This window comes from Bos mutus, chromosome 13 (assembly GCF_027580195.1).
Source record: "Bos mutus isolate GX-2022 chromosome 13, NWIPB_WYAK_1.1, whole genome shotgun sequence".
Classification (NCBI taxonomy): Eukaryota; Metazoa; Chordata; class Mammalia; order Artiodactyla; family Bovidae; genus Bos; species Bos mutus.
Window position 1 is genome coordinate 29,576,502 of NC_091629.1, and position 24,678 is coordinate 29,601,179.

General features: G+C 52.5%; 1 protein-coding gene across 2 annotated transcripts in view; it reads right to left on the minus strand.

Annotated features, from left to right (window-relative positions):
- The window catches only part of PFKP (phosphofructokinase, platelet), a 53,683-nt gene that overhangs the window by 11,913 nt on the left and 17,092 nt on the right, over positions 1-24,678 (minus strand). For both annotated transcript variants that reach the window (XM_070381216.1, XM_070381215.1), the window contains exons 3-16: positions 20,776-20,853; positions 12,471-12,660; positions 10,968-11,133; positions 9,973-10,017; positions 9,708-9,816; positions 8,089-8,184; positions 6,753-6,845; positions 6,055-6,180; positions 4,041-4,105; positions 3,516-3,585; positions 3,161-3,307; positions 2,730-2,800; positions 1,068-1,155; positions 433-585 (exon numbers count right to left, since the gene is read on the minus strand). In XM_070381216.1, coding sequence (XP_070237317.1) covers positions 433-585; positions 1,068-1,155; positions 2,730-2,800; positions 3,161-3,307; positions 3,516-3,585; positions 4,041-4,105; positions 6,055-6,180; positions 6,753-6,845; positions 8,089-8,184; positions 9,708-9,816; positions 9,973-10,017; positions 10,968-11,133; positions 12,471-12,660; positions 20,776-20,853 — 1,497 coding nt within the window. The remainder of the gene's footprint in view (positions 1-432; positions 586-1,067; positions 1,156-2,729; positions 2,801-3,160; positions 3,308-3,515; positions 3,586-4,040; positions 4,106-6,054; positions 6,181-6,752; positions 6,846-8,088; positions 8,185-9,707; positions 9,817-9,972; positions 10,018-10,967; positions 11,134-12,470; positions 12,661-20,775; positions 20,854-24,678) is intronic.

Sequence of the window (24,678 nt, forward strand, 5' to 3'; positions counted from 1 at the left end):
TAACACAATAACGTGCTATGGGCTTGGGGGAAATTTAGCCAGAAAACAGGGGTGGGTTTAATCGAATATCCACATCACTGTGACCCAAAACCAGCTGAACTACAGATGGTGTCACCCCAGCTGCAGTGAAGGGAAACGGAGGTGGAAAGCTTTGGGGTCGAATTGTAGATTGTCAGGCTTTTTTTTTTTTCTCGTTTTTGGCTGTGTCAGCATGCAGGACTGTAGTTCCCCCCAATCAGGGATCACACCTGCACCCACTGCCTTGGGAGCGTGGAGTTTTAGCCACTGGGCTGCCAGGAAAGTCCCTTTATTTTAAAAAAGAAAAACTTTTCAGCAGACCCCCAGCCCAGTCTGTCTCGAGCACACGGTACATAAAAGCGGGCCGGAGCCCCAGGTTAGTTCCGCAGCCCCTGCCCTGCTGCCCACACTCACGTCGGTGATGGTGTTGAGGGCGGTATCCGCCCCGATGCTGAAGTCGGAGCCGGGCACGTTGTTGGAGACGGTGGCGGGGACCATGACCATGGGGACACAGAACTCCTCGTGCTTCTGCCGGGCGGCCAACAGCTCCAGCAGCCCCAGGTAGGCCTGCGGGTGAGTGTGTGAGGTGGGGGGGTGGTTGGGTGGTGGGTGGCCATGCATTGCCATCTGGGCGTCGGCCCAGAGCGAGCGACTGTTTCAGGTTCTCCCGTTTTCTTTAAAGGAAACGTCAAGGTCATCATGAGGCTGATATTAAAAACGAAGGTGGACAATCCAACAGGTAGTTAAAAGATAATAATCTGGCCCCATAACTGCCCTCCTCTCTGAGTAATCAATGGGCTTCCAACTCACGAGAGAGGGTCACCGCCACAGACCCGGCAGATGTGAGGACTCACTGAGCAGACAGCCCAGCCACGGGGTCAGGGGCGCAAGTGGCCCCAAGTCCTGCATCGCCGGTGCTCAGTGGCAGCTGGGCCCGTGGCACCATGGCCCCCGGTCCCTACAAGGAGCAGACGGCAGGGTGCTCACAGGCGCTGACACAGGGTCCCCTCTCAAACGCGCAGCGCCGGCCAGCAGGTGAGCAGACATACCTCGAATCCGCCGATGATCAAGAGCGCACTGATGCCATGGGTTCGCATCTGCGCTGCGATGTCCTCCAGGTACTTCCCAGGGAGGGTGCTGGGGAGGTTCAAGGGGGCGAGCTCAGGCAGGGCCCCCTCTGTGCCCCACCCTCTGAGGCCAAGCGGCATGACACTCAGGGGCAGGAGGCGCCCCGGGCCACATGTCTGGGGGACAGCATGGTTGGGGAGCCACCCATGGTGGGCACAGCCAGGAGTCAGGTCTCAAAAGAGGGTCTTTTCAAAAGGAAACGGAAAGAAACTTTGCAGCTGCCTCACAGCTGGACCTCAGAAAATCCCACCTCCTGGGTTAGGGACATGGTGAACCATGGAAGCTATCACACGTTCACAGCGGTAATCGTCTGGATGGAAATGTCCGGTTTTCGAGTCACGTACAGACTACACACACCTCGTCTGGAGTAATCTCACTCAAAGTCACCTCCACACACACCTGCTCACCTTAACCCATTTCACCCTCTGTCCACACACGGCTGCAAGTGGAGGAGGCAAAGGATACTCAGCCGTTGAGAGAGCCCACCCAGCGCCCACCCCGACCTTTCCGCTGTGTCCCCTGGGCATCAAGGCTTCACAATTGGGATGGGCTCCCTAGGGGAAGCTGTAGAGAGGTTGTAGGGCTGGGTGCTCAGGACACACGAGTGCATGCAGAGTCGACTAGAGGGTTCCCCAGCATCCAAGCATCGTGAGAAGGTGCTGCCAGCCACCCCTCCAGCCCCGCCGCCCCCAGAGCAGCCTCCGGGAGGGTGGGGCTCATGAAACAGAGTTACAGTTGGTCGAAGAGGCCCAGGAGGCAGCCAGGGGGCACTATCCCCTGCATGGAGCTCCGCCATCACACCACCATCCCCAAGGGTGCTGGGGGACAGGACCACAAGAGCTCTGGACACCTAGGTCAGCTCCGCGGAGCGCTGGTGGCAGGGTGCCCAGCTTCAGGGCAGGGCAGAAGCTGGGATGATTCCTTTGGACAACAGGCTACCACTCGTGCGGAATCCAACGCCCCTCTGAGCCCAGGTACCCACACTGTCCTTCCATATAATATGAGACACACAGTGATGGCTGCGCCCAGAGATGAGAGAGCAAACAGCCTCGTGTTAAATCAGCGCCTCGGCGGGAACACATCCGGGCCCCGCTGTAACCGCAACAGGAGCATCCCCGGTTCAGAAACCTGCGGTTTTGTGCGGAGCCCCTCGGGTCCTCCCTTGGGTGGTGGTGACCTGGTGGCTGGGCTCCCTGGACGCTGAGCCACATCTAGCTCCTCTACAGGGCACAGTCACTGCAGCCCACGTGCCTGCGTCTGCACCGCCCCACACGGGATGAGGGCTTTCTGCCACCACCGGCTTGTTCCAACGAAGGAAACAAGGAACCAGCGGGGAGGCCCTCCCAGGCCCTCCGCTTGGTGTCCCTTTGAGGCCGCATCTCACCGCTCCCCACACCTGGCCTGGGTCTCACCGCTCCCCACACCTGGCCTGGGTCTCTCCCAGAGTGTGGCCCAGACGCGAGCTGGTGCCAATCCCTTCCCTCCCGGATCCCGGATGGGACATGAATGCCGCACAGTTCCTCTCCCTGCAACGTGGCACCCTGCTCCCCGAGAGCAGGTCAGGATCAAGACGGGAGAATTACCGTTTTGTCCCAAGGATGGAGCCGCCTTGGCCCGTCCAGCCTCCAACGTCCCCCCAGCCGATTTCCTTTATCTAAGGTGCAAACACATAGAGAAACAGCTGAGGTGAACAAGTAAAGGGAAGGAGAAGGCTTTACAAACAGCTCAGAGTCTGCCCCTCTGACAGGCGGCATGTCTGTAAGGATTTGCCGAACATGAAGAAACAGCTTTCCCTGAGAGGCAGGAGGAGCCAGGGCCTGAGCTGGACCCCAAGGTCCCATAGTCAGGGGCACCAGCATCCCAAGCGCACCTCCCCACTACTTCGCGTGCATCTGCTCCCCTTCCCACCTAATGTCCCAGTTCTGGGATCCCAGAGACGCAGTACCCACCACCTCAGAAATCCAGAACCTGCCTTTCACCGAAGCCCTTCCCCGCGGGCGCCCCCAGGACTCACCTGGCCTTTGGCGAAGCCCTCGAAGCCGTCGTACACGGCAAACATCTTGTGTCCCTCAGAGATGCCCACGCGCACGGCAGCGCGCACGGCCGCGTTCATGCCGGCTGCGGGCGCACCCACGTTCACGACGCCCACATTGCAGTTGCTCTGCAAGTCAGGGGGCGGGGCAGGTCACTGGCTAGGCGCACCCCCCAAGCCCATGCGCAAGTGAGAGGCTGGCGCGGGGACTCGGGCCGCGAGGTCCGGCTGGGCGGGGGTGGGAGGGACGCACTGGAGGGGCGCGGGGTGGCCTCCACGAAGCAAGGACCAAGCCGGGCCGGAAGCAGGGGAGAGGACAGGGGGCAGGGTCTCCTACCTTTGGGATTTCAGAGTCCGGCAGCTTGATGGCCAGCCGCTTGTAGGTATTGAGGTTGTTCTCGAAGCTCCTGGAAGAAAAGGCTGGAGTCGGACCACAGGCTAGAGAGTAGGACAGAGCAGATGGGCTCTCCCGGGGAGAAGGGGCCTCAGACGATGCCTGCGCGGGGCGCGGGTGGCTGCGGTGCGGGCTTTCGATCTGGAAAGGAGCCCCAGGCGGTCCCAGAGTCTGGGATGGACGCTGTGTGAGGGGGCTGAGGGGGCTGCGTCCAGAATGCAGCTAGTTTCTTTCCTGGAATGCTAGCAACCCACATGTCAGGCTCTCTGTCATCTCAGCTTCTGAACACCTCTCCACCTCAACAAAAAAACAAACACATTTCCCTCTAATTAGCCACCCAGACCATCCACCAGCAGAAGCAGTGCCTCCTGTCTCACTTCTGGCTTCTTATGTTGAGACAGAAGCAGCGCAACCTGGGCACACGCTGACAAACAGAGGCTTCAGGGAAACAGTTTTCAGAACAGTCACCTTCCTCGGAGTCGCACGGCATCCTTAAATCTCCTCTCATCCATCGCTTTTTGTACCTCCTGGGTCTGTAAGGAAGAAAGAACGTGTCAGGACTTAGTGTGTCCCCGGATCTGGGCCGGGGACACAGAACCAGCTGGGCCCTTCCATCCCGGGTTGGTTCAAATTGGACATTGCAGCCGGCAGCTGGGGTCAGCGAGCCCACACCACCCGACCGCCACACAGACTGCTTCGTAGAAAAGGACTAGAGGCACCGCAGGGTCAGTGGGTCCTGAGATCTCAGGGATCCTGCCCCCGAGAGCAAGGCCAGGAGGTGAGTCTCCCAGGCCAGGCTCCGAAGGATCCCCTTTGACCCTGGTGAGGAAAGAGCAAACAGAAACCACCTGGCTCCCCGGGGGCAGGGGCAGAGGGGCGGGGCTGGGGGCAGGCTGTCCTGGAGCCAGAGCACTTGGGGTCCAGCACCAACTCCCCCTTTCAGCCCCAGGATCCCAGGCGAGTCACCCCTCTCTCTGAACGTCAGTTTCCTCAGCTGTGCGGTAAGAAAAATGCCCCCTACTTCTGCTGTCGTCTGTAGTAATGACCACATGCCCGGCCCTTGGGAAGAGACCCAGCAAGCAGCAGCTGGTCAGGGAGGGGCCGGCTGTGGCCTTGCGACCGTCAGGCTGAGACACCATGACGCCCGGTCGTTGGAGGACAAGCCAGTGGTACCAGCCGCCTCTGTCTCCAAACAGAGAGAGCCTGGACAGAAGAAATGTGCTCACAGTAAACCACTGCACGTCGTTCCATGTTCTGTTCTTCTGAGCCACAGCCTCACACTCCACACACGACACACGCACACACATGCATAACACGTGCACACGCTCATACACGCACACATGACATGCACACTCATACACACACAGGCGTGATGTGTACACAGACATGCACACAGATGCATGACGTGCACACACACATGTGCACTCATACACACGCATGATGTGCACACTCATACATATGCATGACGTGTACACCGACACATGCACATACATTCCCACATGCACATGTGCACAGACATGACACATGCACACTCATACATAAAGGCATAGCACGTGTACACAGAAATATGCAGGACACATGTACACAGGCATGCACACATATACATGACACATGCACTCACACGTGCACACTCATACACACGACAGGTGCACACTCATACACATGCATGACACACGCACGTTCATACACAGGCATGACATATGCACACAGACACAAACGTGCACATCCTCATGTGCACACACATGGATGACGTGCACACTCATAAGCACACGTGACACGTGCACAAACATGCATGACGCCTGCACACACACACATGCACACACAGACGCACATGAATGATACATGTACACACTCAGACACAGATGCACACACGTGCACACACACAGGATTCATTTACTGCCACAGGCTTTTGGAAAGTATGTTTCTAAGGTTTCTTTCAACAAGTCCCTTGACTTAATCACCGCTCTGTACACATTATAAAATCCACACACCTCAGAGCCACTGAGAAGATGAAATAAATCGATAGTCATGAAGAGACTTTGAAAAATAAATGGTAACAATTTCTAATGCAACTCCACGGCCGCCTCACCTAGTGGACAGTCTACCAGGAAATGGGCCTGAGGAGGTGCTGCACGTCAGGGTGTCACCTGAGACAGGCCCCCCACCTATGTCACATCACAGATGCGAGGGTCTCAGGGACAGGAGGGTGGGAGAGGCTGACCCTGGAGAGGCTAGACTGTCCCTCCTGCCCTGTGAAGATCCTGGTCCCTGCAGGGCTATCTCTGGCCTGGTAGGAAGCACACAGGCGCCCAGAGGATGCCCCCCATAGGATAGGCTAGACTCGCCATGGAGGTGGCTTGCTCGTGTCACAGGACCGAGACGGGAGCCAACACCCCCATTCTGCCGTCCACCCCCTGGGGATGGGGGCTCCTGGGGAAGGTCATTCACTCGTGCAGTGAACCCAGCCCGCGCCCGCACTCACCATCTGTACACACTCCATCAGCGGCAGCCGCACTGCCTGGTTCCCGCTCAGTGACACCACGCAAGCCGGGGTCTCGGGAGTGGCCTGCAGGAGGGCGACCACGGCCTCCACCCCCATGCGGCTGGCCTGGAAACATCATCACGACGCTCAGAGCCGGCCCTCCGCCTGCCTGGAGCCCAGCTTGCTGTCCTAGGCGGAGGCCTGCCTGGTTCAGGCAAGACCAGCTGCATCCTCAGCTTCCCCCTAGCTTCTCCTGCCCCGAGTCTCTGTTAGTCACTCAGTCCTTCCTGCTTACTTCTAACCCCCCGCCAACAAAGAGCTCGAATCCAGTAAGAACCAGCCACTGGGGCTGGGGGCTCAGAGGCGTGCAAAGCAGGAAACAGAGACTGCACTCTGGGTCTCTGTGGTCCCTGGGTCCATTTCTAGAAACCTGCACACGAACACTGCCTGTCCACCTTCTGGGTGTTGTCCCCCATGTTTGGTGGGGTCTCCCAGTGGGTGGCTGGGGGCCAAGGAACCCCCTTGGTGAGCAGGTCTCCCAGGGACTTCAGGGAAAAGCCACCCAGCACTGTAGGCAGAGACGCCCTTCACTGATGGCTCCACCATGTCACCCAGTCTTTGGAGCAACCTGGTCCCTTTGCGATCCCAGAAGCTTTCCTTGCCTTGGGACATGCCTGGCCAGCTCCAGCCTCACTCACCAGAATCCTGTCAAAGGCTGATGGCGTCCCGCCTCTCTGCACGTGTCCAAGGATGGTCACTCGCGTGTCGTAGCCCAGCTGCGTGACCACAAGCTGAGGGGAAACAGGACACGGCCGGGCATGTCATCTTGTCCAGCACAGGGGGCTAGGAATCGGGGAAGGGCTCTACCCGTATGCGTATCTACATGCAAGAATGTCCTAGCTTCTTAATTTTACTTCCTGAAAGAATGTTCAACAGCTTGCCAAAATCACTTTTTTTTTTAAAAAAATGCTTTAACTTAGGTAAAACCATTGTCTCTCCTACTTTGCCAGTGAACATAACTAAAACAGGTTTTTAAAGATACTATTTCTATAGCTTGGATTTAAAAGCATGGATACTTTATAAAAATGTAAATTTTCCCATGAATCACCTTAAATTTGTAAGGCTGTATTTGAAAAGCACAACACAGTAACTCCAGGCATCCCCTATGGCCAGGGCCACGAGAACCAGCCGGGTGGCCAGGCCAGGTCCCGTGTCCTCAGTGGCCCTCATTTACTCTATGAAAACGTCGGGGCTGGGGTGTAGGAATCCCATGGTCCCCCTCCGGCTCTCATCCTCCACAGTCAAATATCAACTTCAGTTAAGTGGGTAGGAAAATCTTTGCTCTGATCGTACTCATTATTTCTGTAAATACCAGCAGACAACTGTCACAGATCTCTTGATATTTTAATCACCAGGTGAACAGCTGGTCGGGGGCGCAGAAGAGGCGGAGATGCCAACTTGCAAAGCCACGCTGAGAACGTGTCTCCCCTGATGGGCAGCTTCCACCAGACCCCGTGGGCGTTTCCCCAGCACTGCGTCCAGAACCTGCCCGGTTACCTGGGTGACCGGGAGCCCAGTCAGTCCCTCCCAGGCCGGACAAGCCAGCACCAGATGAGCAGCCCCGCAGCCGGAGCATGGGGCCGGCCCCCCACAGGGTGGAGGGGCGGTCACTAAGGCCAGCAGAGCACTTCCTCCATGAGCAAGGCTCAGCTGATGCTCCAGCAGGAGAGAGGATGACTGTGCTGACCCCCCCGGCTCCTGGAACCTTCTAACCCTGCCCAATCTCATGTCCTCTGTCTCGGGAGAGCCTGGGGCCTTCGGGAATATTCCTGACAGTATTCCAGAGGCATGGGCTCCCTAGAAGTCAGGAGCTGTGAGATCCTCATGCCAGTGAAGCCACGGTCGTCATGAAACTATTTTCAACCATCAAGAAGAACAGGAATACTTACCTAACAGCACCCCACTCCAAACCTCACCTCGCCCAAGTGTTGGAACAGCCCACTATCAGGCAGGCACGGCGTGGAGCATACTCACCTCCTTGATCTGCTCCGAGGTGATGGGCTTGTTCTGGGTGTCGATGGCCCCTTCGGCCACAATGATGATGTTCAACCTTTTCTTCCGGGCACGGTTCTAGGAGATGGAAGAAGAAACCCTCAGATGCCTAAACCACTCTGAACGGGGGCCTCTGCCCAACTGACTGGGCTGTCTCCAGGGACACGCGGTCACCCGGTTTCATCAGCAGCACTTCCTAAGGACACGAGCAGGTCCAGGCGCCCGGGGTGAGAAGGTGGGACAGGCCGGCAGACGCAGGAGATCAAAAGCCTCCACTGCCTCTGACCCGGACCCCCAGACAGTGGTGAGCCCTGAGGCTGGGCTCCCGGGTCTCTCCTGCAGACAAGGCCTGCTGGCTCCCCCAGAGGACAGCTTTCTGCCATCTCCCTGGGAACCGGGCCCCAGCCTGGCCTTCATGAAGCAGAGAACCGCCCATGTCCCCAAGCCAGAAGCAAGGGACAGTGAGCTCATGGCTTACTTCCGTGCTCACGGTCACCCCGGGACCTGTGCGGCTGACTTCAGCCTCAAAGGGGTGATTCCTCCCAGTTCCATGTGCATGCGTGCCAAATTGCTCAGTCATATCCAACTCTGCGGCCCCATGGACTGTAGCCTGCCAGGCTCCTCTGTCCATGGGATTCTCCAGGCAAGAATCCTGGAGTGTGTACCTTATCCCTCCTCCAGGGCATCTTCCCAACCAATGCTATAATTCAAGAGCCAGTGCAGACTTTAGAGTATTACAAAAAATGTATCTTAGGATTATAGTCTTCCCTTCTCCAGGGGATCTTCCCGACCTAGGGATCAACTTCCCAGCCAAGGGACGGCTTTACCAAGTCTCTTATACAGGTTTTTGAGTCAAAGCGTCTTACATTAGTTGCTGGGAATCTGCTCTTGGAAACCATCACCTTGAAGGTGACGGCCATGCCTCATGGATCGTGGGTCCTGGCTGCATGCATGTGCTTGCTGAATATGATAACTGGCCTCTGCCATAGGTTTCCATTTTTTGCCTACAGAACAGTGATGAGATGGTCGTGAAAATAAGAGAAAGTCCACACACTGGGGTGGGATTTCTGTCCTGAAAGCCACTCTTGTTTTCTGCGAGGCCTCACAGACGAAATCTGCCTGACACCAGTGACCCACAGTGTGAGACGAGCACAGTCCACAGAGAAAAGAAAGGAAAGGCCTGAGCCAAACCCACAGCGAGGCGAGCGCTGGGAGGGGGACGCCCTCTGGGGAACGAGCTGTCAGGGCCTGGCCTGCTGAGAGCTGGGGGCCTCGGGGAGGAGTCGACTCCCAGGCCTCCCGCCTCTTTTCCGAGAGGACAGCGGCGCTGTGTTCCTTAGACCCTGCTCTTACGTGGCCTCCTCCAGGGATGGCTGAGCGCCCGCTTTGCACAAGTGGCTCAAAAGCTCAGCTGCTTCTTGCAGCGGGAGGTGGACGGACGGGACGCCCCCAGGTCACAGCCACAAGCCTGAAGCCACTCTGAGCAGAGAGCCTCCACAGGCTAAAAGCTCCTTGACATGGAACATGCCCACGGCCACCACACGGCAGGCCAGGCAGCGCGACCAGAGGCCGGCAGCCACAGGGGGCAGAAAGGGAGTTACCTCTGAGAGCTTGATGCACATGTTTTCCTGCCAGCCTTCCTCAGGTGGGGACTCGGGAAGGAAGACCCAGTCGGCCCCACAGGCCAGAGCGCTCACCAGGGCCAGGTACCTGCAGGCAGAGAGCGAGGGTTTCACGAGGCGTCGGGGCTGGGTGCCCCCGCCCAGGACAGCCCCACAGACGAGACATGCCCCTCCTGGGATGCTTGAGCTGGGGTATGGGGATCCCTGGGGACCTCCCACCCCGACTGCGTCCGTGTGTCCATACCCGCAGTGTCTCCCCATCACCTCCAGGACGAAGGTCCGCTGGTGGCTGGAGAGAGACAGAGGAGCGTCCACTTAGCATGGCCGGGCAGACGGCAGGGCCCCAGCTATCCCCCTCAGACGACCCACTCTGCACACAAGCAAACACTATGGGGAGTGTGTTTCAGCCTCTTCTGAGCGAAGGGGCTGCAGCAGTGAACGCCTCTGGTTGTGTTCTTGTGCCAGGCACGCTCACACCACCAGGATATGCGTGTATGGTCTTCCCAGGATGAGGGTTCCACTGGGCAGAGTCAAGCTTCTCCAGCCAGAACCACAGGCTGGATGTCCCCGCATCAGCTCAGGAGACGAGAGCGAAGGAGTCAGGTCTGTGCCCGGGACCATGGCCTTTCCACAAACAGGAAACTAACTGCCACCAGTAACCCTGGGAACCCAAATGGGGTCTGAGGTTTGTCTCCAGCCACGGTTCCCCGGGCGTGGCCCTGAGATGGTGGCAAGGGCTCGTCCACGAAGGAGGCACGTGTTCCACTGTCTCACTCACTTGACTTTTGTGAAGGTGCTTTGGAAGCCTGAGGGAGCCAGGGAGGGCGTGATGGGAAAGGTTCAGCCCTGAGCCTACAACCCGGGACGTGGGGTCACTCCTCATCCATCGGCGGGAACCCCAGGTGAGGAGGGCGCAGGGCGGGGCCTTGCCCAGCTCTGACCAGGGCCGTGCAAACCTGGGGCTCTACGGTCTGCCACTCCTGCAGGGGAGCTTTGTGCAGGACTTGACGTAATGATGACTAATTTTTTTCGTTTTTCTAAATTCTCTGCAATAAACATTTTCTTTGACAATCAGAAAGCAGTGACTCTTAAAAATTGAAAATAAAGAGTAAACGAGGACAACCACTGATTGCACCAATACAAAATTGTTTGTAATATCAAGCGACAAGGCTTGTGGAACTTTCCAGAGCTGGCTCTGAGGTCTACACAGCCCCCTCCTGCTGGTCCCTGCGTCCCCACCTCTGGGCGGTCGTCATGATGGCGTCCACCACCTCGATGATGCGGTGCAGGGCCGAGTCCGTGCCGATGGTCATGTCCGTGCCGCAGAAGTCGTTGTCGATGGAGCCCACCATTCCCACCACGTTGAGGTGCCCGTGCTTCTGAACCTGCTCCGTGCTGATCTTGCCTGTGTGGGGACAAGCCGCACGCCCGGGATGACGTGGGGGAGCGCGTGCTCCTACATGCATCTCCTACCCACAGCGTCACGACCACGGGACCTAACCCTGCATGCTGACGGACGTAAGAGCCAGACGGAGGTGGAGGCGAGGACACAGAGGGGAGCAGTCACCCGACGCCCAGACAGGAGCACCAACCCAGGAACAGAAGCTGGAGGAGGGAAGGAGCGCACAGAGACGGCGGGGAAAGATGTGACTTCTGTCTGACAGCGGCCTGGCTCTGACTGTGGCGGGTCACCATGCCAGAAGCCCGTCCTCCAGGATGTGGTACAACTGGTACCCTGACTCCTGACAGGCCTGTGGGGCCCTATTATTTCACAGATGTACTTGGCGCTCTCAGGAAAGACCACCAGGGTTGGAAGAGCTACTTAAATGGACCACAAAGGTCAAGGCAGGGGCAGCGATGCTCCCCCCACCCAAGGCACCACCGTGCCCACCTGCCTCCCACCAGACGTGGTGCAGAAGCATCACGAGGCCCCTGGTGCTGGCGTGAGAGCCACCCTCCGTTCCCCAGACAGACTTCACGGAACGTGTGGGTCGTCTAGCGTGAGAGCCACCCTCCGTTCCCCAGACTTCACAGAATGTGTGAGTCGTCTGGCATGAGAGCCACCCTCCGTTCCCCAGACTTCACGGAACGTGTGGGTCATCTGGCGTGAGAGCCACCCTCCATTCCCCTGACTTCACGGAACGCTGTGGGTCGTCGCTCTAGTTCAAGCTTACGCCTTTCACAAGGTTGCTATTAATATTACTTCAGTTTGCTTCCACTGGTCATATTTTACATTAAATTGGAATTATATAAAACACATTTAAAAGATAAAAATCACAGGATATATAGGATTCTTAAAAATCCTTTCCTACACAGCTTCAGAGGTGATAAAGGACCAAGTCTCGTACCAGTGGCTGGAGGGACCCCAGGGGAGCTGGCAGGGGCAGCCGCAGGTGTCTGAGGGCTGGTGTGAGCGGGGCCACTCTCGTGGCCAGGTGGCTTCACCGTGAGCCCCTGACCCTCCTCTGTAAAGCGGGAATCGGCACAGAAGCTCCAGATGGTTATCCTGAGCGGGCACAAAACCACCAGGGTCAAAGTGGAGCTGTGCCTGGCACGTAGGATGTTGGAATAAATGTTATTCTTATAATCACTTTTGTTATTGTCTGAGCCACAAATCTGAGTCCTGCGGTGGCAGCTTTGAGGTCTGCAGCACCGCCAGCAACAAGCACGTGCGGACAGTTCATGGGGCAGGATGCCAGCAGTGGGAGCGCTGATGGGGAGGGGTGGGCGGCAGAGACGCACCGTCGCGGGCCAGCTCCTCCAGCAGCCCGCTCCACTCCGTCTGGAAGATGTGGGCCCCGGTGAGACTGCCGTCCCCGCCGATCACACACAGGCTGGTGATGCCCAGCTGAACCAAGTTACATGCGGCCTTCAGGCGGCCTTCCCGAGTACGGAAGTCCTGGCAGCGGGCACTGCCAATGATGGTCCCTCCCTGGAAGAGAAAACATTGTTCATCTGTCTCCTCCCAACTGCACAGACCCCTGAACACGTGCGTGCTGGATATAAACACAGGACTTGGTGTAGATTTCCCACCTTTCATCTTTTCAGTTGATCAACCGTGGAAGTTTGGAGTCTTTCCATTTTTAGCTCCGAACTGGAATTAAATGGCTAAAGATGGAGGACCACTCCCACGGGGGACAGAGTGAGGCAGGGAAACAAGGATGCAGCCATGAGCTAAACGCACGGAGCAGAGAGAAGTCCACAAGAAGATGACGGCCATCCCGTGGGGGGCGGGGGGGACCCTGCACGCTCTCTGAGCCTAAGGTGGGCCAGGGCCAGTCACAAGCCATGGCCAGAGAAACCCCGTGTCCAGCAGCCCTAGGTAACAAGGCTCCCCTTCTTAGTCGGGCTCACCACAAGTGCCAGAGAGAAATCTGAGTTCTGGCCATTCCCCACAGGAGCAACCAGAAAATTACTGCTTAGGGACACTTAATATCCACAAAGAAGGACTGCTGGGCTCTAAGTAACACCTGCCCTCAAAAAATCCAGGGGTAACTGATCAAAAATAATTAAAAACAGGGCAAACTGTCAAGAAAAAAATATCAGCTACATACAGTTCCCAATGTTAAAGCACATGAGGAATGGCTCGATATGGGAAATTATCAGAGATGAGAAGATCAAAATGACAATGAGGTATCACCTCAGAGAAATGGAAAAGGACAGTATTAAAAATCCGCAGAAGTACACTGTCGGGTAAGAACAGTGGACCCTTCAATGATGCTGGTGGATGTAGCTGGTAACAGCAATATGGAAGTGCATTTAGAAGGCATTAATATAAACAAACAGAGCTGCCCTGTGATCTGGCTGTCCCACTCTTAAGAGCATATGAGGAAAAAACCAGACTTGGAGAAAACCATGCACCCAGACAGGCACAGCAGCAGCTTTACAACAGCGAAGACAGGGAAGTAAACAAACTTCCATGAACGGATGAGGGGATAAAAACAAGTGATACATGTACACAACGGAACATGACTCAGCCATGAAAAAGAGCGAAAGCATGCCATCTGCAGGAGCACGTGCAATCTCAGGATCATCGTACTAAGTGAAGTGAGAATCAGAAAGACGAAACTCCAAGGTACCACGACCAAGTGGACTCTAAAACGGTGACAAATGAACTCCTTCAGAAAGCAGAACCAGCCTCACAGACTTAGAAACGTATGGTTATCAAGAAGGAAAGGTGGTGGGCAGGGAGAAACTAGCAGGTTAATGTTATTTGATAAATAATGGTGTGTATGTATTAATCAAAAAAACCCAACTGTATAGCGCAGGAACCCTATAAAACACTCAGTAATAACTGATATGGGAAGAGAACCAGAAAAACATATATATGACTAAGTACAAGTGAATCAAGTGGCTGTACACCTGAAAAAACCACACCACATGGTAAATCACCTATATACTCCCATTCAAACAAACAGTAAAAGAAGAAATAAATGCTGGCTCTGTCCCCCTCAGGCCTTGGTGACCCAGGCTGGGGTCACATCCCTGGAGTCCAAACACTTGGGTCCCCAGGCTGGACCGTCCTGGGCTGAGGGAGCGGGACAACATGCTGGCCCACAAGCCCTCCCCAATGGACCCTCTGCATGAGCCGCAGGCCTTCCCCACAGGAAGGGGTGGGCTCAGGGTTGCAGGAGCTCTGGACAGTCCCCTGGGCTCCATGGCTCTGCTGGTGGGGTTCCCACCTCCAGCCTCCTTCTTGAGGGCCCCCCCCAACCCACAGATGACAGCACCCTCCCCAGACTGCTGTTGCAGGAATGGGGAGGTTTTCAGGGGACAAAAGGTAAGGGGTAGAAGTGAGGAGACACAGCCTTGGGTGTTTCCTCTGACACATTCAACTCTAAATTGACCGGGCCAGCTTCCTGAGAAACCAGAGTTGGGCATGGAGAAATGCTGCCGCCTTGTGGCCCTTTTTGTAACAACACCTTGAAAATAGGCCCTGCTGCTGGGGCTGCTGCGAAGTCACTTCAGTCGTGTCCGACCCCGTGAGACCCCATAGATGGCAGCCCAACAGGCTCCCCCGTCCCTGGGATTCTCAAGGCAAGAACACTGGAGTGGGTTGCCATTTCCTTCTCTAATGCATAAAAGTGAAAAGTGAAAGTGAAGTTGCTCAGTCGTGTTCGACTCTTGGTGACCCCATGGACTGCAGCCCACCAGGCTCCTCCGCCCATGGGACTTTCCAGGCAAGAGTACTGGAGTCGGGTGCCATTGCCTTCTCTGGAAAATAGGCCCTGCTGGGCTCTTAATGTTCTAGAGGCCTTGGGGCTGGAAAGGACACCTGCCCTCAACAAATGCCCTGGGTAAATTATCAGAAAAGATTTCACAACAGGGCTGGTTTTCAAGAAGCCAATGTCAAGAGGTAAACTGTGCTCACACAAATAAAAAGAGCATGGTAAGATTCCACCCCCCTCAGTTATCAACACAGAAACGCAACTGAAAACCACAATGAGGATTCACCTCACATCTGTCAGAAGGGCCATCACTAAAAAGATCTGCAGAGAACAAATGCTGCAGAGGGCCTGGGGGAACGGAGAATCCACCTCCACTCTTCGTGGGGTGTAAACACGTGCAGCCTTTATGAGAACAGCATGTAGGTTCCTTAAGAAAACCTACAGGAGCCAGTAATCCCAGCCCTGGGCTTAGATACAAGAAATTGCCATGCAAAATGACACGTGCACCCTGTCTTCAGGGCAGCACTCTTTACAAGAGCCAAGACACTGAATCCACCAACAGGTCCAGCAACGGAAAAATGAAGTCTAAGTGCAACCTCTGCACCATAGAGTACGCTTAGTCATATAAATGAGGAAAATGCCATTAGCAGAAGCAAGAATCAACTGAGGGATGAGAACATGTACATATGTCCATGTGAGCTGATGTAACCCAGAGCAGGACAAGCATCCTGTCTTTTACAGGGGAAATGAATAAATCCACGCAAGAGCACTAACTTACACAGAAAGACAGCATTAGAAAACAGACTTATGGTTATTAATAAAAACCTAGGTGGAGGGATAAACTAGGAGGTTAAGATTCACACATACACATACTATGTATCAAATAGATGATCAAAGACGACCTACTGCAGAGCACAGGGAACTGTACTGAACACAATACAACTTACATGGGAAAAGAACCCCATAGAGAACAGACACAGGTCTGCTGCTGCTGCCGCTGCTGCTAAGGCGCTTCAGTCGTGTCCGACTCCGTGCAACCCCGTAGACGGCAGGCCACCAGGCTCTACCATCCCTGGGATTCTCCAGGCAAGAACACTGGAGTGAGTTGCCACTGACTTCTCCAATGCATGAAAGTGAAAAGTGAAAGCTAAGTCACTCAGTCGCGTCCGACTCTTAGCGACCCCATGGACTGCAGCCCACCAGGCTCCTCCATCCATGGGATTCTCCAGGCAAGAGTACTAGACACAGGTCTATCTATGATTACTAAATGAAGGTCCTGTACCACCTAAAACCAACACTGCATTGGAAATCAACCCTACTCTAACAGAATATAAAAATGAAGATACTGCCACCTGGTAACAACAACTTCAAAACCCGTGCAGATGGGCTCTTAGTGACACAGGCCTGAGGGGCTTGCCCAGTCCCCATCTCTCAGAGAGAGAGATGCTTCATCCAAATTATTTCACCTGATTAATGACTGTCACTTATAACTTTATTGCTACTTCTGTCTCGGGTATTCCTTTGGAAAAGGTGCATGGATTTATTACATATTCTAATGTACTATTGATGATAAGATAAAGTCAAGCATGTATCTGCTGATACTTTTTAAGTTGACCTGTCTTTATACTTAGAAATGTCTGTTAATAGTAGGCTTCCCTGATGGCTCAGATGGTGAAGAATCTGCCTGCAAAGCAGGAGATCCACGTTGGATCCCTGGGTCAGGAAGATCCCCTGGAGAAGCAAATGGCAAGCCACTCAGTATTCTTGCCTTTAGAATTCCATGGACAGAGGAACCTGGCAGGCTACGGTCCATGGGCTTGCAAACAGTCAGACACCACTGAGTTACTTTTACCTCAAGGGGCTGTTAGTTAAAAAAAATACCACCTGCCCTCCACAAATGTCCTGGGGGTAGTCACCGAAATAGAATTCACACAGGGCAAACCTTCAAGACGCCAACCACAAGAGGTAAGGGCCACTCACACTGTTTAAAAAAAAAATCACAAGAAAAGATTTCAACATCGTTTAAAATTTTTGAGAAACGCACATCAAAATTACAACAAGGCATCACCTCACACGGGTCAGAATGGCCATTGGCAAAAAGCCTGCCAAGAAGAGTTGCTGCAGAAGGTGTGGAGGAAACAGAACCCATCTACGAGGAAGCTGGGAACCTACACTGGGAAGCGCCAAAGGGCGGACAGTGTGCAGGTCCTTAAACAGTTACAAACAGGATGAAATGCGAGGATCCCTTAACGCTGCATGCGATAATTAACTTGGAATAGATGAAAGATCTAAATGTAAGGATCCGATAAGAAGTCTTGAGAAAAATACAGGCAGCACACACTTTGAAATTTATGGCAGCAAGTTCTTTATGGATCCACAACTCAGAATCATGAAAATAAAACAAAAATCAACATACAGGACCTAATTACCCTTCAAAGAGTTTGCACAGGAAGGAAACCATAAAAAAGACAACCATCAAACTGGGAAAAAAATATTTGCAAAAGGATATAATATCCTTTTGATATCCAAAGAATTTGTCTCCAGCACATACAAACAGTTGATGCAACTCAGTAACAACAAAAACAATATGCAAAGACAAATGGACCAAAGATCTAAAGGGACATTTCTGCCAAGAAGGCACACAGATGGCCATAAAGGCGGGGAAAAGACGGTCAGCATCACTGATTATTCGAGAAATGCAAGTCAAAAGTCCAATGAGGTATCACTTTACACCTGTCAGAACGGCTATCACAAAAAATCTGCAAAAGAGGGTGTGGATTAGGGAAACCCTTCTACACTGCTGGTGGGAAGGTAAATCAGTGCCTGTACTTCGGGGACCGCAGGGAAGGTCTTTAGAAAGCTGAGCACCGAAGTCCTTTGTGATCCAGCTTTCCCAGGCTGGGGCGAGATCCAGACCAAGGCACCTGGGCCCCAGTGATCATGGCAGCACTATGTACGACAGCCAAGTGAGGGAAGCAACCTAAGTGCCGACGGACAGACGAACAGACACACGAGATGGGGTACGGATACAGAATGCAATGTACTCAGCCCCAAGGAAGAGATGAAATATTGCCACGCCCAGCCACGAGAAAGGAAGTAGAGCTGACCATACTAAGTGAAGTCACAGAGACAGGGAAAGTCATACGCCATGTACACTCCCGGTTACATCAAAACTCAGACACAAGTGACTTCTTCACAAAACAGAAGCAGCCTCACAGACTTACAAAAGCAACCTATGGCTGCTAAAAGGAAAAGGTGCTGGCCAGGAAGAAGTTAGGTTGAGATCATTTTATAAATACTAGTGTGTTTATGTTAGTCAGCAAAAACCAACTGATCAGTACAAGTAACCCTACTCAACAGTCTGTAATAACAGACATGGGAAGAGACCCAGAATAACACGTACATAACTATGTACAAGTGAATCAAGTTACTGTACACCTTAAAAAACAAGCCATACAACATTATAGATCACCTATATACCCCCATTCAGAACAAACATTAACATGAAAAAAGGAAAAAAAAGAGAAACGCAGGCTCTGCCCCCTCAGGCCTTGGTGACCCGGGCTGGGGTCACACCCCTGGAGCCCGAGCACTTGGGTCCCCAGGCTGGACCGTCCTGGGCTGAGGGAGCGGGACGACATGACGACATGCTGGCCCACAAGCCCTCCCCAGTGGACACTCTGCACGAGCTGCAGTCTCAGATGCGGGGGGCGGTCCCTCCTGCAGAGTCCAGGCCTCCTGCCCCCACAGGAAGGGGCGGCCTCAGGGCTGCAGGTGCTCTGGACAGTCCCCTGGGCTCCATGGCTCTGCCGGTGGGGTTCCCACCTCCAGCCTCCTTCCTGAGGGCCCCCCCAACCCACGGATGACAGCACCCTCCCCAGACTGCTGTTGCAGGAATGGGGAGGTGTTCAGGGGACAAAGGGTAAGGGAGAGAAGTCAGGAGACACAGCCTTGGGTGTTTCCTCTGACATATTCACTCTAAGGGACGGCCAGGAACAGGAGTTTTCCTAAGGTCAGCTTCCTGAGAAACCAGCGTTGGGCGTGGAGAAATGCTGCCGCCTTGTGACCGCTGTTTGTAACAACACCTTGAAAATAGGCACTGCTGGGGTCTCCATGTTCAAGAATCATCGAGGCTGGAAATGAGACCTGTGTTCAATATATTTCCTGGAGAAAATCATCAGAAAAGATCACAACAGGGCTGACTTCCAATAAGCCAATGCTGCTGCTGCTGATACGTTGCTTCAGTCATGTCCGACTCTGTGCAACGCCATAGACGGCAGCCCACCAGGCTCCCCCGTCCCTGGGATTCTCCAGGCAAGAACACTGGAGTGGGTTGCCATTTCCTTCTCCTGGAGAAGGAGAAGGAAGCCAATGATACTCACCAAATAAAAAGAGCATGGTAAGATACTCCACATCCGCAAATGGAAACTACAGTGAGGTGCCATTCACACCTTTCAGGACTGCCGGCACCAAAGAGGTCTACAGAGAATAAGTGCTGCAGAGGGCCTGGGGGATGGGGGTCTGTCTACACTCTCGGTGGGGTGTAAGCGGGTGCAGCCACCGTGGAAAGCATTCTGGACGTTTCTGAAGAAATGAAAAACAGAGTTCCCGTGCGATAGGGCAATCCCACAACTAGGCGTTATTTGGGGAAAAGATATTAATTCACAAAGAGACACATGCCTGATTTTCATTGCAGCAACCTAAATGTCCATCTACAGAAGAATGGATAAAGATGTGGTACATATATACAATGGAATATAGTCAGCCATAAGCTGCAATGAAATAATGTGATCTGCAGACAAGTGGATGGACCTAGAGATTGTATTACAGAGTGAGGTCAGAAAGAGAAAAACAAATACAGTATTGCTTATACAAGGAATCTAGAAAAATGATACAGATGAACTTATTTGCAAGGCAGAAATAGGACAAGGTGTGGTGAACAAACTTATGATTACGGTGAGGGAGGGGGAGATGAACTGGGAGACTGGGATTGACACATATACGATACTGATACCATGTTTAAAGTAACTATTGAGAACCTACTGTATAACACAGAGAACTCTACTCAGTGCTCTTGGTGACCTGAATGAGAAGGAAACCCCAAAGAGAGGGGGTCCGTGTATACATACTATAACTGATTCACTTTGCACAGCAGAAGCACAACACTGTAGAACAACTGTGCGCCAATAAAAAGTCTAAAAAACTCAAGACACAGATTAATATTAACACAAACATTTCAAAAGATCAAACCGCAAGTAAAACACTTGCCATGAAGCCCATTCTTTCCACATAATCTCTTTATTTCTTAATCGACTTGGAGCCTTCACTGAGCTGCATTGTTCCTGGAATTTATTGGGCGTGACATATTCGGGCAGGCTTCTTTACAATTCCGTGTAAGAGCTGTTTCGCCTGCAGTCGGAATTACCTCATCGTTGCACATGCCAAAGAGGTCAGCCCTGAGTCAGGGGAGATGCTGTGTCCCCACTAAAGCCACAGCCCTCAGAGGCTGCTGGTCAGGGGCCTTCCCAGGCCACGGTCACTGATGCCAAATGGCACCCCAAACCCAACAGGCAAAGAGATGCACCACTAAACACGCAGCACCAACAAACCAAAACTGTCTCAACACTGATCTGCTCTTAAAAAAAAAAAGATCCCCGACAAGTACCACTCGCCATCAAACACAACTTGTTCTTGCAAGGATAATTCCTCAGTGTGCAAAGCTTTTTTCAAAAAAAAATTAAATGGAAAATTAAGAACATATTCTTTCCATGATGCCAGGCAGCACATTCACCTGTTTTAAGTGCTCCTGGAACACAAGCAGGAGAGGTTTCAGACCAGAGAGAACTCAGAGAACCGAGCGGGACGAGCGCAGCACGTACCACTTGCAGGATGCTGGACACGCTCTCCCAGTCGGCTTCCACAATGTTGCTGCCACCGTCCACCATGCCCTGGTAGCCCTGAGGAGGAAAGGACAGCGTTAAGGCCAGGTTCAACTGAGTTGACACATTAACTGATCCATGAGTGATGTAAAACAGAAACGCCAGCGACAATGGAGCCGAGTCTCTAGGAGCCCGGAGCTCAGGAGACAGCATGACCTGAGTAACAGGGGTGATGCTAACGCCCTTCCCAGGTGCAGAACTGTGAGACGGCCCCTCAAATGCTCTTCCCAGGTGCAGAACTGTGAGAGGGCCCCTCAAATGTAACGAGAATGCTGCCCAGACTAATCCAGGCTGCTGCAGAGACAGGGCATTCTGCCTGCTGTCCGCTGGCTCCCGAGACATTGAAAAGGGACGGAATAACCCCAACACCACTGGTGATTCCACACACACTTGCTGAGAACAGTGGTGTCGACCACACGGAGTACAGGAACACATCCGCTCGGTAACCCGGGAGGGCCTCCAGCCGCCAGATAACCCGCAACTCTCCAGGCACGGGAACAGGGTCTGAAGGCACAGCTGATGCCACCCACCCCCATCCGCCTCACCTTGGGGCTGGTGCCAGCTCACGACCCCGAGGGAGGCCGCAAGCAGGTCTGGACAGCCATGAACGTTTGGCCGGAAGACCAGAGACAGTGACTTTTCAACTCTAAATGCAGCCCATTTTCCCCACAGAATATATAAGATCAACAACGACGGAAATGTTCACGTGCACCTCTGTCTACGTGACTCACTTTCCAGGGCATTTTACCCCTGAAAAGGAAAAGGTATTGGCTGTTTAGAAAAGTTTATAGTAATTATTGTTGTGGATTTCTATCCCCTGGAGAAAGAATGGCAACCCACTCCAGTATCTGTGCTTGGAGAATTCCATGGACAGAGGAGCCTGTGGGCCACAGTCCATGGGGTCGCACAGAGTCGGACACGACTGAGCGACTAACACTTTCATTTCATCATAGACAGTATAATTACACACATTATATATAGCACATTATACATCAATACTGTACATAAATACACATACACCTGCACGTATGTGTCTAGTCTAGGGTTACACACATGACGATGCTCCCCCGGCCTCAGGACAGGCTGGGTCAGGGGTACCCACAGCCCTGCCTTCATGCTGAAGAAGTGGCATTTCCTCCAGACACATCTCGGGCCAACTCCAAGGATCACTTTTATCTTTTTGTCCCCATCTCCCTTCTTTCTTTCTGGAAACCACAGAGGGTGTACATTTTTAGCCTGCTCCATTGAAAGCCCTGAGCCCAGGGCGGCTGTCACCCTGGAAGGCGAGGGTGATAAGCCTGAGTGTGATGCGATCCAGGCCTTCTCAAGGAGAGGGAGTGCTTATCAGAGGTGCTATTTCAGTTGTGTCCTGGTATGTCAGCTACCTGAGGCAGGCGCTGTCCTGCAGGGCACCCTGCTGCTCCAGGAGCGGATGAAAAACCAGGCCCTCTCCCCTTCTAAGGGACTCCAGGGAGCTTGTTTCCACAGAATATGAAAAACAGAGGACAGACAGGCAGCTAGCAGATGGTGGATAGATCACAGACGGCAGGTGACGGGCGAGCTAGGTAGGAGGTAATTGATAGGTGATAGATGGGAAAGGTCGGTAAAAGGCTATGGTTTGGTTTTTCCAGTAGTCATGTATGGATGTGAGAGCTGGACCACAAAGAAGGCTGAGCACTGAAGAACTGATGCTTTCTAACTGTGGTGCTGGAGAAGACTCTTGAGAGTCCCCTGGACTGCAAGGAGATCTAACCAGTCAATCCTAAAGGAAATTAGTCCTGAATATTCATTGGAAGGACTGATGCTAAAGCTGAAGCTCCAACACTTTGGTAATGTGCTGCTGAAAACTACCCTGTTGGGAGTTGATGATTTCTGAGAATTTAAATACAGATTTAATTTTTTTAAAAATCTGCAAATCCTTCTGCTCCTAGAGTAAGAACATGGAAAACCGTTCTACAGACCATAACACTTATTCTGAGACGTAAAATGTTCTCCAGAAAGAGTCTGGTTATTTTGTGCAGCTTAGATACACACAAGAAAGAAAGTGACTAAGGAATAGGGGATGAGCTTGCAAGTGTTGCTCTCCAAACCTCTCACTGCGCCCATGGGCTGGGCCATAGGAAGTGACTCACCCTGTTAACTGCAAACTTGTTAGGCCCGTGGAACATCTGAAGAAGAACTACCTACTGCGGTTTTAAATTGTCTTTTGCTAACATGGAAGATGTTACTGAGACAGGAGGACTAGTTTTACACAGACGTTACTCTAATTTATCAGTTCTGATGAGCTTTTTCAAGTCTCCTTACAACGTTGAATACTTATTCCAACGTAGCCAGAGCCCAAAATATTTTCTACAATTCTCTTTTGGAATCTGCCTTTCCGAGCCAGTTCTATGACTCACACAAGAAAAACAAACTGTAAAACCTTTGAAGCTCGCTTAGTTTTGGACCAAAAGTAACACCATCTCGTTGGTGCTGGTCATAAGATGACCCAGGAGACCCTCAGCTGTCTGATCCAGTCCAACACCAATCACGTCCGAGGCTCTGAAGCCACCTTAACTCACTGTCAGATCAGTTTGAACAAAACAGGCACAGACTCCCAGCTGGTTATGGAGGAGATGGTGCTACACATAGGAGTATTTTTAAGCATCTGTTAAATCTGTTCTAATAGTGTAAGAGCTGGTCACCTGGGTGGTTTTCTCTTAAAAGAAATCTCACGAGTGCTGTTTAAAGACCCGGAGCGAAATTCCAGTCTTGGGCTACGACAAAGTTGGCTTTTATTTATTTATTTATTTTTTTGCATTCTCTGCCTGGAACACTCCTCTCCTAGATAGCTGGATAGTTTTTACTCATCAACTAAACTGTCAACTTTTAGGAAGGCTTTCCATAATGTCCCTATTTAACGTATACCTCCATATGTGCTATATTACACCATCTTAATTATCTTCACACCCCTATCATTTTCTGAAGTGATTTGTTCCTTGCCTTCAATACATAGCAACCTAAGACTTAGAAGGGCAGAGACCTTGTCTACAATCTTATTGATTGTTGTTTCCCAGTACCTACTACAGTACTGGGTAGCAAGTAAGAGTTCAATAATAAGTATTTATTGAATGAATGAAAAGAGACAGAGGTCTGAAAAATTTAGGTAATGAGATGCAAAAGAGGCACAAAACCTGTAACATCGAACAGAGCGCTGGCGCCCTCTCTAAAGTTGGCTTTTAAAAAAGTTATTTTTTTGGTCATGCCTGTATGCTTGCCAGATTTTGGTTCTCTGACCAGGGCTTGAACCTGTGCCCCCTGCAGTGGAAGGGCAGAGTCCTAACCACTGGACTGCTAAGGAAGTCCCTAAAAGTGTATTTTTAATTTATCTTATTTTCTTGGAGGTATAATTTCTTTGGTGTGGGGATGGTATCACTTGTGTTTGCATAAGCCCAGACTCAAATTTTAGATATTTACTATCTAGAGTCTTTTGTGTATTGATTGCACCTTAATAAAACTTAAAAAAAAAAGAAAAGCTATTTGCAATAAGTATACAAATTGAAGACAAAGATGAAGGTGAAGGAAAGTTACTGGTATTTTAACTCTACCTGGTGGCAACTTGGCCTTCATTTTTCTGACTACTCTTAAAGAGAAGATGTCTAATAGTCCCTTCTATTTGTCAGTCACTCAGTTCAGTTGCTCAGTCATGTCCGACTCTTTGCGACCCCATGAATCACAGCACGCCAGGTCTCCCTGTCCATCACCAACTCCCAGAGTTCACCCAAACTCATGTCCATAGAGTCGGTGATGCCTTCCCACCATCCTCTGTCCTCCCCTTCTCCTCCTGCCCCCAATCCCTCCCAG